The sequence below is a fragment of the Podarcis bocagei genome, assembly GCF_964188305.1.
Source record: "Podarcis bocagei genome assembly, chromosome: 16".
In the NCBI taxonomy this organism is placed as follows: domain Eukaryota; kingdom Metazoa; phylum Chordata; class Lepidosauria; order Squamata; family Lacertidae; genus Podarcis; species Podarcis bocagei.
This window is the reverse complement of record NC_138142.1, coordinates 5,618,299-5,632,189: the sequence shown is the minus strand read 5'-3', so window position 1 is coordinate 5,632,189 and position 13,891 is coordinate 5,618,299. Positions and strand designations below refer to the sequence as shown.

At 43.5% G+C, this 13,891-nt stretch overlaps 2 protein-coding genes across 2 annotated transcripts in view; both read right to left on the bottom strand.

The window, feature by feature from the left end:
• Positions 1–13,891, bottom strand: part of LOC308576029 (uncharacterized protein) — a 166,927-nt gene that overhangs the window by 134,661 nt on the left and 18,375 nt on the right. The window lies entirely within an intron of this gene.
• TMEM120B (transmembrane protein 120B) overlaps positions 1–13,891 on the bottom strand; it is a 36,159-nt gene that overhangs the window by 9,556 nt on the left and 12,712 nt on the right. The window contains exons 2-5 of the mRNA XM_081175087.1: positions 11,909–12,027; positions 10,428–10,544; positions 9,283–9,342; positions 960–1,055 (exon numbers count right to left, since the gene is read on the bottom strand). Coding sequence (XP_081031213.1) covers positions 960–1,055; positions 9,283–9,342; positions 10,428–10,544; positions 11,909–12,027 — 392 coding nt within the window. The remainder of the gene's footprint in view (positions 1–959; positions 1,056–9,282; positions 9,343–10,427; positions 10,545–11,908; positions 12,028–13,891) is intronic.

Below are 13,891 nucleotides of genomic sequence, written 5' to 3'. Positions count from 1 at the left end.
GAAGATGCTTGATAACACATCCATTTACCCACTTGGCAGCTAATTTTAAAGAACTATTTTAGCCCACTCATTCCCCCTGAAGACCAGAAATAGAGGGAGAGTGACATTAAAACAGCACCTCCTGTGCACAAGAGGGAGATATTTGTTCACTCAGGGGAACCCCAAGGTAAGAACAACTACAGAAACGCTTTGGAAGAAGAGGAAAAACAATTCTAAGGTAGAAACCACAAAGACAACCCAATGAGAGCCACGCATGGTCAGCAGCCACAACACGCTGAACGACAAGGGGAGGGGGGAAACAGTGGGAAACGAGACAGGATGGGAAAGGGAGAGTCCTGGAGGACACAGCAGGCTGACTGGGCAATCCTAGGCATGTCTGCTCAGAACTTAAGTCCCAGCGAGTTCAATGGGGCTTATACTCAGGTTAAAAGGGTGCAGAACTGTAGCCTTACAAGCCCTCTACAGAAGTAATCCACACTGTGATGTTCTGTTGCAGGTCTCAGCACAACGTTTCCCTGGTATCTATCTACGCTTGCTGGAAAACAGTTCTCTAAGCTCCCAGGCAAACACCTTTCTCTGATCCTTTTAACTGGAGAGGCTGTCAGGGATTGAACCTGTGACCTTCCACAGGCTCTACCACGGAGCTATGGCCGTCCCCCTTACGAGCAGCAGGCAGCTCCTAGATCTCACAAGCCCAACCAGTGTCACATATGAACCCAGTGTGCACCTAGAACATTTGCAAAGTATTACAGGGGAAGTGTCTCCCCAGCGACAGAGAACTTTTGTGTATGTAGGGAGAAAATCTGCACCAGGACTGGATTAACTTGCAGAAGCAGCAGTCAACAAATGATGCTTTTTGTTCACATTGAGTGGAGATTTGCTTGCAAGCAGAGCCACTTCAAATCCACTTCATGGTAAAAATGGATAATGTTGCTCGGCAAACAAAGATGAAGTCTTACCGGTAATGAAGAACGAATCGGCAAGCTACTGCTCCAAGGAATAAGATTATTGTCAAGTACAGTTTGAATTTTTCATACTCGTCTTTGTAGGCAAACCTGGAGCAAAAGGATTAAATCAGGGAATAATAATAGTAATAATTTTATTATTTATACCCCACCTGTCTGGCCTGCTTCCCCAGTCATTCTGGGCGGCTTCCAACACATATAAAAACATAGTAAAACATCAAGCACTAAAAACTTCCTAATGCAGGACTGCCTTCAGATTTCTTCTGAAAGTTGTATAGCTACTTATCTCCTTGACATGTGAAGGCATTCCACAGGGCGGGCGGGTGCCACTGTCGAGAAGGCCCTCTGCCTGGTTCCCTGTAACTTCACTTCTCACAGTGAGGAAAATGCCAGAAGGCCCTCAGAACTGGAGCTCAGTGTCCGGGTTGATCAATGGGAGTGGAGACGCTCCTTCATGTATACTGGGCCAAGGCCATTGATCTGGTTCACACATAATGCTAAACCGTGAATTATGAAGTGATGTTTTCTAATAGCACGGTTTAACATTATATTCAAACTCTACCCAGCAATTTAACTGTGGTTGCTAACAAGCTACAGTTTGTTGTTGGCTTACAAATCTTGGTTTGCTTTAAACAGGGCTGAGCACTGCATGAGAACTCTTCTCCCCTTCTTCACCATACTTGATTTTTATTGATTTTCCAAAAAGGAAAAGAAACGAGAAGTAAAAATTAGAAAGAAAAGAAAAAAAAAACAACAAAAACACATGTCAAAGAAAAAAAGATCCAACCACCCCGCGCGCAGTATACATACATTAAAGATATTTTTCACTTAAAACTTTACATTGTCATTTCTTTACAGACTTCCTTCAGCTTGTCCGTAAATCTTTCGTAACAATACCCCTAGTCCCACATTTCTCAGTTTGTATTGTCATTGGTCTTCTTTGTTAACTTCTGTTTGCTTAAAACAATAACTCTTAATCTTTTCACAGTGCTTCTCTAAATCCCTTTAACGTCGTTTTTTCCTCACTGATATATTCCAGGTACTCCACATACTTTCCCCAGTCCTTGATAAACTTTTGGTCTCTTTGGTATCTGATCTTCCCTGTCAGTCTATCTAGCTCTGCGTAGTCTAATAACTTTGATCTCCACTCCTCTATCGTTGGCATCTCCTGTTTTTTCCACTTCTGGGCAAGAATTATCCTTGCTGCCGTGACCGCATAGTATACAAATTTACAATCTACCTTTTCAATATCCTTCCCTAATAACCCTAGCAGAAAAATTTCAGGCCTCTTTTTAAACGTATATTTCAAGATTTTCTTTAATTCGACATATATTCTTTCCCAAAATTCTTTAACTTTCCGGCACTCCCACCACATGTGGTAGAAGGAGCCCTCCTTATCTTTACACTTCCAGCATTTGTTGGATATCTTGTACATTTTTGATAGTTTTACAGGTGTTATGTACCACCTGTAGAACATCTTCATGACATTTTCCTTTACTGTTATGCATGCTGTGAAATTTAGACCCTCTTTCCATAATTTCTCCCAATCCTCGAATTGTATACTATGGCCTACATCTATAGCCCAGCGGATCATTACTGATTTCACTTCTTCATCTCCTAGATTCCAATCCAGCAGCATCCGGTACATTTTAGATATTATTTTTACATCATTATTTATAATTTCCATCTGAAATTTGGAGTCTTTGTCTACATACCCTCTTTCTTTAGTATCTTTCCTGAACATCTCGTTAACTTGACGGTGGTGAAGCCAATCATACACATGCTCCTTAACTTGCTCATAAGGCTTTATTTTCCACTTCCCATCTTCTTTAACTGATAATTGACTATATGTCGCCCAATTACTCCTCATATTGATTTTCTTCACACTCATCGCTTCAAGAGGTGAAAACCAGTGTGGGACCTTAGGTTTTAATAAATTTCTGTATCCTTCCCATATTTCAATAATTGGACCTCTGAAGACATGATCTCCAAACCCCTTATGTACTTTCCTTTTCTCATGTCCTAAATAGGCATGCCAGCCGTATCTATTGTTGAAGCCCTCTAAATCGAGCAGCTCCCTATTCTCTAAGTTTATCCAGTCTTTTAACCAGCAGAGGCATGATGCCTCGTAATACAGCTTCAAGTCTGGCAGGGCAAACCCACCCCTTTCTTTTATATCTGTTAGAAGTTTAAATTGAATCCTGGGTTTTTTGCCCTGCCAGATGTATCTAGAAAGCACTTTCTGCCAATCTTTAAAAATACGGCTCCCCTTAATTATGGGAATAGTTTGGAACAAGAACAGTACCCTCGGTAGTATATTCATTTTGATCGTATTTATCCTTCCCCAGAATGACATTTTTAATCTTCCCCACACTTCCAAATCTTTCTTTATTTCTCTCCATACCGACTCGTAGTTGTTCTTAAACAAGTCTATATTCTTGGGTGTTATCCAAATTCCAAGGTACTTCACTTTCTTAACCACCTCTATCTGGGATTGGTGTTGAATTGTATCTATTACACTTTGGTCCACATTTTTAACTATCATTTTCGTTTTTCTCTTGTTTAGTTTGAAACCTGCCAATTTCCCAAACTGATCAATTTCCTTTAGTACTTCTTCTATTGTAATCACTGGATCTTCGGTCATTATTACTAAATCATCTGCAAATGCTTTGGTCTTATACACATTTTCTCCAATTGTTACTCCTTTTATCTTTTTGTTTTGCCTGATTGAATTTAGAAGAACTTCTAAGACTGTTATAAATAGTAGCGGGGAAAGTGGACATCCCTGTCTTGTTCCCTTCTGTATCTTTATTTCCTCTGTTACTATGTTGTTTATAATCAGTTTGGCTTTCTGTTCCGTATATATTGCTTTTACCCCATTGAAGAAATCCTTGCCCACTTCCATATGCTCCAAATTTTTCAACATGAAGTCCCATATCACATTATCAAATGCTTTTTCTGCATCCACAAACATCATTATGGCTTGCTTGTCAATCCTGACAGACAGATATTCTAGCATGTTAATTATATTTCTTATGTTGTCCCTCATATGCCTGCCAGGAAGAAAGCCAGCCTGATCTTTGTGGATAATTTCTGATAACAGCGACTTCAATCTTCTCGCAAGGATACCAGCAAAGATTTTATAGTCTGTGTTTAGAAGAGAAATCAGTCTATAATTTTTAACTTGGGTTGGGTCTGCGTCTTGTTTGGGGATAAATGTAATAAATGCTTCTTTCCAGGTCTCCGGAATTTCTCCTTTTTTCAAAATGTTATTCATAGTCTCCTTCAAAGGATTCACCAGGATGGGTTTCATCTCTTTATAGTAACCCGCTGTGAAACCATCAGGTCCCGGGGCCTTTCCTCTCTTTAAGTATTTTATGGCTTCCTCTATCTCCTCTATTTCAATTGGAGTGTTCAGTCGTTGTTTCTTGTCTGTTGGGATTTTCTGCACCTTTTTGTCTTTCAAGAATCTCTCTATTTTCCTTAAATTGTTTCTCTCTTTGTCCTTGTAGAGGCTTTTATAGTAATCCAGAAATTCTTTCCTAATTCCTTTTGGTTCTGTTATCTCTTCTCCTTCTACAATAATTTTGTTTATTGCACCTTGTTCTTTCCTTTTTTTAATTTGCCATGCAAGCCATTTGCCTGATTTATTTGAAAATTCAAAGTTCTTTTGCCTTAGTTTCTTTATGTTCCACTCTACCTCTCTATTTATTATAGTGGCAAATTGCGCTTGTAGAATTTTGATATTTTCCCTTATTTTCTGGCAGTTAGGTTTCTGGATTAATTTTTGTTCATTGTCCATTATTTGTTCTAGGATTTCTTTTTTCCCTTTCTCTCTATTTCTATTTTTGATCGCATTCTGCTGAATAAAGTATCCTCTTATTACTGCTTTGCTTGCGTCCCATATCACATTGATCTTTGTCCCTTTGTCGCAATTATCTGCAAAATAGTCTTTTAGCTTTTTTTGAGCAGTTTCTACAATATTTTGGTCGTCTAGGAGGTATTCTCTTAGCCTCCATCTAAAAGTTCTTCTCTCAAAACTCTCCAATTCTAATTCTATCGGACTATGATCTGAAATTACTTTTGGTCTTATTTCTATTTGTTTAACTCTTGGACAGAGTTCACTCGAGATCCAAACCTGATCTATCCGTGACATCGATTGGTGTGGTTCGGAATAAAAGGTGAACTGCTTATCCAGTGGATGTCTCAAACGCCAAATATCCACCAAGTTGCAGTTTTTGACCATCGAAAAAAAAGGATTTTGGTAGTTTCCCTTCTTTACTTACACCCTCCCTAAGTCTATCCGCCTCTAACGAGACCACACCATTCATGTCTCCCATTAGAATAATCTTTTGATCTATATGTTCTAATATTTTCTCTTCTAAGTTTCTAAAAAAATCAGTCTTGTTGCCATTTGGTGCATATACCCCAATCACAACCACATTTTCTCCTTGCCAATTAAGTCTAACCGCTACCATCCTCCCCTCTTCATCCTTAAAAATCTGTTTAGCCTCGATTTTGTTTTTGACGTACAGTACCACCCCTCTTTTCTTTTCTTTATCTGAGGATTCGAATTCATTTCCCAGTCTTCTATTGATTAATATTTTTTTTGTGCTTCTTAGCTACATGAGTCTCTTGAAGACAGATAATGTCCAGATTTTTCCTCTTTAAGAATTGCTCAATTTTATTCCTTTTTCTTTTCTCGTTCATTCCATTAATATTCCAATTCCAAATTTTTAACCCCATATTAGCTGATGTGTACCTAAACTTTCTTTACTTTTATAGATTCGCTGGTTCTTCTTCTTCCCCCTCTTCCTCTTCGCCCGAGCTGCTTCCACTCCCTTCCTCTACCTCCTCTGTCTTAGAATCTCTTGGCAATCCTCCCTCTGCTCCCTTTGTTCCACTCTCCTCCAATCTCAACTCCTTATATTTCCTCAAAAATTTTCCAGTTTCTTCTAAGTTGGATAGTCTATGTCTTTTGCCTCTGTACATAAATGATATCCCCTCAGGGAACTCCCATCTAAATTCTATTTTGTTTTTCTTTAACGTCTGTGCCAATGATTTATAAGAGTCTCTTCGTTTGAGTAGCCTGATTGGAATATCTTTAAAGAAAATTATATAATTTCCTTCTATATTCAGCCTCTTTTCCCTATTCTTTTGCAAAATCCTGTTTCTCATTTCCCTATTATTAAATGTAATCAGACAGTCCCCTGTAAATTTCTTTGCTTTTGTTGATTTAATCCGCATCCTGAATGCATTTTGCACACTTTGGGCCATTTCCTCTATTGTTATGTCCATCCAATCTGCCAATTCTGTTATCAGTTTTTCCTTAATATTCTCACCCTGTGTCTCCGGTACAGCTCTCAACCTAAGGTTCCCTTCTCTCTGTCGCAACTCATTCATCGCTATCGCATCCTTCATCTCCTCCTGTACTCTATTTAATTCCATCATTTCCATCTTAACCTTTTCTTTATCCCTTTTAAAATCTTTTACTTCTAATCTTGTCTTCTTTAATCCTTCCTCTACGTTTTGCGTTCTCCTAAATATTTCTTTTATTTGGCCTTTAAGTTCACTAACTGTTTCGTCCATTTTTTTATCTAATATTCCAATTTTATTATCCACTTGCTCTAATTTATTCTCTAAGTTGTTTTGACTCTGTTTGATTTCCATTAACATCTTCACAATATCTGTCTTTGAATCCGTCTCTTGTTTAGACCCTCTCCTCTCCCCTGGAGTCCCCCCATTTGTACCTTTCTTCACCGTGTGTGACATCTTATATTCTTAAATTTACCCCACTCCGTAAGGTTTCGTACGTTTGTGCTTCCCAACCAGGCTTTCCTTTTTACTGATAAAGGTAAGCACAATTATTTTTCCCCACATTAATATATACAATATTGGGAATGCGGTTGTTCTAGTGGTCCTTACTGTCTCCACTCAGATTAGTCCAAATAATCTGTTGGTCACACTGGAAGGGATTGGTATAGAAAAAAGTGGGGTAATAAGAAGGGGAGAGGCAAATAGGGGGAGGTTTCTGAGTCAAGTAGTCCTGTTGGTCTTAATCTCGGCCCTGGAGGTCTCTTAGGAATAGCAGTGTTTGCAAATATGTCGCAAAAACCTGTTTCTCCAATAACTCAGTCTCTTCTACCAGTCCAAAAATTAGTGCAAAGAGAAGTCAGTTGAAGGGAAAGGTATCGAAGGAGAAGGTTTGGTTCCAGCTGGTCTTAGTCTTGTCGCTAAAAATCTCTGCAACTCTTTAAAAGAAAGGGAAAGGGGGGAAAGGAGAGAATAGAGAAAAAAAAAATAGAATGAACAGAGAAAAAAGAGAAGGTACGCTGTATCCGGAGATATAACAATGTCCTGTTTTCCGATAGATCAGTCTCTCTTGGCAGTTCGGAATTAATATGTAGATATGTGGAGTGGAGGGAGAGAGAAGAAGAGGGGCAGAGGAGAAATTGGGAGCCAGTTAGTTTTGTTCTCACCACCAGAGGGTTCCGGGGCCCTTTAAAGTAGCGTTGTTTCCCGAGGTATGGTCGTACAAGTCCATAAACTCCTAGAGCACACAGACGGGAAGCAATATTTGCAGATGGCCCTTCATATATATACTTTCCCGCTACCGGAATTGTAGCAATTAATAATTAATTTCCATTTCCCTTTTTCCCTCTTACTTTGCTTTTTATCAGTCCTTTGTGCTTTCCTCAATCTGCTACGCTCAGAGTCTTTGCAATGGCGACGGAGCCTTCTCTTCCGGTTTTACTCTCCGTTGCGTTTTAAACACAAAAATGGAGAAGCGCCCCTTCCTCTATTCAAGCCCTCCGTTTCCTCAAGGGCTTTCAGCTTGAACAATTCGCCCTGGTTTCCCTGTTCTTCCCACCGCTCAATTGATACACAGTTTCTACACCGAAAGGTTAGTTTTAGGAAGATACATAAAAGGAAAACATAATATCCGCTAAGGCGATTCACTTTCACTTTCCTCCTGCACTGCCGTCGCGCTGTGTCAAATTTGATTTCGGCACCAGGCTGAACCTCGTTTGCTTCTTCTTATTGCTCCCCGACTTTTTCGCTGTTAATTTCATAAGAATTCACGATGGTCCGAGGTCGGAGTCTCTTGTTTTAGGAACGTAGCGCTCTCTCTGCAAGCTCGGGGCTTCGCTATTTGGAGGTCGGTAATGGCTTCCCTCAACCCGCTAAGCAACACCGCCGCTCTCTTCGCCTCTATTGAGGCTACCTGACGGCGCAGTTGCTCGCTTCTGGTCAGAGCGGGAACCAGATCCTCTGGACACCCTCCAGAGGTTTTTTTCGGGGGGTCTCCGCGCCCTGAGACACCCCCAATCCCCCAAAATAGCCCGGTGTTTCCCTCTCGGTCAAACCCCCGCTTGTAACAGGAACGCGCTACACCGGAAGCCCTTCTTAACCATGGTTTATTTGCCTACCTGACACCAGATTCTCACCAGTTTACAAACGCAGGAGGCAGCAGCAGCTGAGGGGAAACCATGGCTTGTTTGATCAACTATGGGACAACTTATGCCTTCACCAAACTAGGGCTTAAACAAATCAAACCAGAGCTTGAATCTTTGGCGGGGGGCACCATTTTCTGTCACTAGTCAGGGGCTAGATTCCATGTGTGCTGAATTTTGGCTGCAAAGGAAGAATCGAGAGCATGCTCCTGGTTCTTCCTTTGAAGCTGCAACTTGAAATTTTCCACAAGCAACGTCACACAACATCAGATACAGGAAATATGAGGGTGGCTTGCCCCAAATGGATGATTGGTCTAGTCAGGCCTGCAGGCCAGAGCTCCCCGACCAGGAGGAGCAAAGCAGTTGTGAGCTCCTATCTGGGAGCCCAAACGCATTTACAGGGTCTTGCTGAGCCATAGGGCAACATTCTTTCTGTTATGCACTTGTGATGCTCCTGATGGCATTGGGCCAGTTATGCGTTCAATACTCTCTGCACCTGCAAAGGCTTTGAGGCAGATTTACTGCTTCATTTCCACCCAACGCATGTCCTGAAGTTTCCTGTTGAAATCCTGTAACTTTTTACACCACAAATGTTCTGAGGATTTTGCTGTTGTTGCACTATAGCTCAAGAGTCCCCCAGCCCAGCAAGACAGCAATAATGCGGGAGCATTGGGGAAAGACTGCAGAGTGGTAAGTGGACGGCCCAGTATAAACGCACCACTCAAACACTGTCACTGCGTGGTGTGACACGTGGCAGAATAAAGCGGCAAAACAAAACAGAAACCCAGTCTGGAGGAGCCCATAATTTGGCTCACCGTGTCACGCAAAGCAGCTCAGAGAGTCATAGAAGAGAAACAACTTACTTGGCCTGATTGCTTAGAAGAGTGACATTCACGTTCCCCAGCACGAGATTTAAGTACAAACTGCAAGGAAAAGGGCAAAACACATCAGGCCTTCACAGGGGTAACTCTTTTTTCATTTGTTGGTTGTCGTTTCAGCCCCAGATCACCCATTTCAGCTGCATTCGTAGCAAGGCATGAGCTGAACGAAAGACTCCACCGGAATCTTATCGCCAGATGTTCAGATGACAGCTTCCTCTGCTTTTGCCACAACGTGCAGAGGTCACAAATCCCTCTTCGTGCGACCTTCTCAAACTGTAGTCAGCACAAGCTCAGAAGCAACCCTATACACTTACCTGGATGTAAGCCCCACTGAACCCAATGGGGCTTACTTCCAAGTAGACGTTTATAAATGTCACTGTCCATCGGTTAGCCTAACAGACTTAACTTTGCAATCCTGATTCAAAATTCTGTCACTTCTGGGGGTCCTTTGTGTAAATAACAGGTAAGCAGCTCTTGACCTCAATTAAGTCTGTTTTACTGCTGCTTCTGCTGGGGCTGATGTGCTGGCCTTATGATTTCATTACCGTTGAATTTTGTTTTATCTTTCTTAGAGGTGGCTAACCTGCAGCCATTCAGATGTGGCCGGATTACAATTCATGTTGCACAGATATCATGTTACGCAGTGGCATTCGTTTTGCATGCTGTGAGTGGCCCTGTGGCCCTTTTGGCAAAAGGCAGTATATAAATTTAATAACTAAAACAGACAAATCTCTGCAGTCCTGGCCCAGATTTAAATTTCTCGTCTGCTCAAGGCAGGGGGAATAAAAAGCTCCCCCTCCTCTCTGTCACTGGACCTTTCTCCTCCTCTGCTAATAATAGATTCCCAGGATTGTTCTCCAGAGGTATCACCTCACTAAGATTAACGCTGGAAACTATGTGCGTGAATGTGACACATGGCCGGCATTCAGCTTCTGAGCCAGGCATTCCCAGGCAAACGTTTCACTCTGTGCCAAGAGGCTGGCAGGTCGGCCTCTGAGAGCGTGCAGAGTGGATTCCCACAAGAGGAGTCACATGCTTCCATCTCTTTAAGAAAAGCGTGTCTCTTCATGTCCTTAAGAGATCAGGCTTCACACAAGAGGGCATGTCGGTTTTACGGAAGCACCTACCCGTTCTTCTTTGGCAAATAGGCTTCCATGTCGAAGAAAACATTTTGCCGCTCTTTGATCTGGCTACCGATTTGTTGTATGAGCTCCACTTCTTCCAGGCTGCAGTCACGCTTGCATCTGCAAAGTTGCAGGGGCAGAGAAGATGAACACAAATGCAGATAGTTGAAAACAGATGACCCAGGAGCCAGATAGCTGAAAAACTGGCCCCTTCCCCTCTTGGGTGTGAAGAGCAGCAGAGGGGGCCTCCTGGTAGCCCCACTGCCCTCAGGGGGCTCGGGGGGAGGAACGCTATGGATGGCATTCTCTGTGTCAGCCCCTAAATTGTGGAGCACCCTCCACACAGCAGTGCATTACGCCCAGCACCCCAAGGAACCCTCACGATGCGGGTTTCGTAGGACTCTGAAGATGCACCCCTTAACCCTGGCCATTCAAAGTGTTGGTGCTGACCTTTAAAGCCCTAAACGGCCTCGGTCCAGTATACCTGAAGGAGCATCTCCACCTCCATCGTTCAGCCCGGACACTGAGGTCTAGTACCAAGGGCTTTCTGGCGGTTCCCTCGCTGAGAGAAGCCAAGTTACAGGGAACCAGGCAGAGGGCCTTCTTGGTAGTGGCACCTGCCCTGTGGAATGCCCTCCTACCAGATGTCAAAGAGAACAACTACCAGACTTTTAGAAGACATCTGAGGGCAGTCCTGTTTAGGGAAGCTTTTAATGTTTGATGCATTACTGTATTTTAATATTTTTTTGGAAGCCCCCCAGAGTGGCTGGAGAAGCCCAGCCAGATGGGTGAAGTATAAATAAATTGTTGTTGTTGTTGTTAATTTTTAATGCATTTATAGTCCACCTTTCCTCCAAGGAGCTCAAGGCAGTGTACACAACTCTCCCCCACCTCAATCGAGCCCCACAACAACCCTGTGAGCTAGGTTAGGTTGAGGGTTGGTGACTGGCCCAAGGTTACTGGCAGCTTCGTGTCCGAGCGGAAACTGGAGTTTGGGTTTCCCAGGCCCTAATCCGGCACTCTAACCCAGCCTTCCTCAACCTTGGGTTCCCTGGGTGTTGTGGGACTACAGCTCCCATCGTCCCTGAGCACTAGGCCCTGCTAGCTAGAGAGATGGTGGGAGCTGTAGTTCGACAACATCAGGGGATGCAACATTGAAAAAGTGTGCTCTAAACATGACACCACACTGGCCCTGGACATCTGGGATGAATGTTTTTAGGGCCCAATCCTATTGTTGAGATTGTAATTGATTTTAAACTGTTTTTGATGTTGTACTAAAAATGGCCTGGGACCTGGGGCAGGGGGGCAGCTAATAAAGTCAAACAACAAGAAGAACAGCCCACTGGTCAGTTGCCTGACACCACAGCAACACTGGCCGAGGGGCGGGTGGATTCTTGCGTCCACCTGGCAAAGCAGCAGGTCAGGCAGCTCCCAGTTCAAGCAGAGAATCGTACAGGTGACCAAGTGCTGCGCTTTGCCATTACCTTTGGAAGCTGTTCTGCAAGTCTTTCAGCCCCCGCTTCTGCTTCTGTATGGAGCTGCTGCAGGTGGCCTGCAAGTTGTTCAGTTCCTCTAGCTTCTGTCTGTAGACTTTGTGAGTTTCCTACAACAGATAAGCAAAAAGGAAGCATTAAGTGGCAGGAAATTAAACATGGGACAATACGCAAACAGAACACCCACGTGCAGCTGAAAGTGCAGGTTATGTAGTTTCTTCCACAGGAAGGGGAAAGTTCCACATTAAATCGCCTGGAAAGGCCTCAGAAAGTGCCATGTGCTAAGACCATTGAGTGTACTGTCCCTACACTGACATTATTGGCTCCAAGGCCTGTGATTTTCTGCTTGCAAAGCAGTGCTTTACCTGTGAATGATGACCCTCCCAGGCACGCAACACAACGCAGAGCTAACTTTAGCGCTGACCACATGCATTTTTCGGTGGGTAACGTCACTTAATGTATCTTATTTATTTAATATTAACCTGCCTTGTAGGACCAAGCATCCATAAGAAGCATTATGAATTAAAGTGTTAAAGCAGTGTTAAAAACAAAGACAAAACAGTGCACCCCACTTTTTAAAAAAGCAATAAATTTAGAAACAGAGCCAGCCGCAAAGAACCCTAAAGCAGCTTAATGGTGGAGGGGAGGGGCACTGTAGAGTTCATTTAAAGTGTTTACATCCTGCCTTCTCCCTCTCCTGAGCCCAAAAAGCTGTCCCAGGACAACTCACAAACAATGCAGCAGCACAATCAAATCCAAAAGCAGCAGCAGTGGCAGGACAGAAGCACAAAGTTGAAGATTAAAATTTCGCATTTAAAGGATCGGGGAAAATAAGGTCAAAATGTCATCCAGGTCAGCCAACCTGGGGAAAGCCACACACAAAGAGGAATTCTGTCTCTATTTTTGTGCAGCTGGAAAGCTCCCCAGAGGAGCTCATAGGAGGTGGCAGAACTCACCTAATGGAGGGGTGGGATCTGGGTTGCCTCACCTGACAGCTGCTGCCCAGGCTGCCGCTCCATTGGAAAGCCTGGGCCCATGTCAGCTCTGTGATGGAGGGCAGCGTCTGAATAACAGCTATCATTATTATTAATTACCCACCCTACACCCTCAGATCCCAGTTAAAACGCAACCTCAAAAGCAGGTTAAAAGAACCTGCAATCACAAAAATAAGGTGGGTACTGGAAATATACAGCTCAGGTGACAAAAGCCACAGTAAAGAGGTGTGTCTTCATTCCTCACTAAACGCTCTATAATGAAGATGTGAGGTGCACCTCTGTGGGGAGAGCCACAGCTTAGGGGCCGCCACAGAAAAGGCCCTCTCCTGCCCGCCCCCGATTCAGAGAGAGGCGGAGCAACCAAGAGGGTCCCCTGCCATCGATCTGAACACCTGAGTGGGACTGAAAGAGGGTGGCCTTTCAGATATTGGGGGATGTTGTGAACTGCCCTGTGATCTTCAGATGGAGGATGCTATACAAATTTAATTAAAAATAATTCAGCATAATCAGCTGCGTTCATGCACCAACTACCCCCCAGAGACACTGCCCTTCGTAATTGTTTGTAGCTACAGCTGTAGTTTGATGGCAACAGCCAACACAAAGGCCAGTGCAAGCCTTGAGCCTGTTCCTCCATCAAAGTGGATTTTGAGCGGCTACTGTAGATGAATATGGATTATGGAAGACGGCCACGCTTTCCCAAAATGCCAAATAGGACACAAATGTCCTCCTCAGCCGCCACCCCTCAAAAATCCCCAGAAAGCCCCCGTGGATCCACTCTAAGCCGCTTTCCCCCTTTGCTCGGCCAGCACCTCTGACCCCATTCCAACTTAGCCCTAATCCCACACGGCACCCACCATCTGTTCCTTTGGAGCAGCTGGTGAAGCAGCCCCTCCGGGACAACTTCGCTCCAAGAGAGGCCATGACCACATGAATAAATGAAGAAATAGCTAAATGAATAGGAAGACATGTCCAATGACTT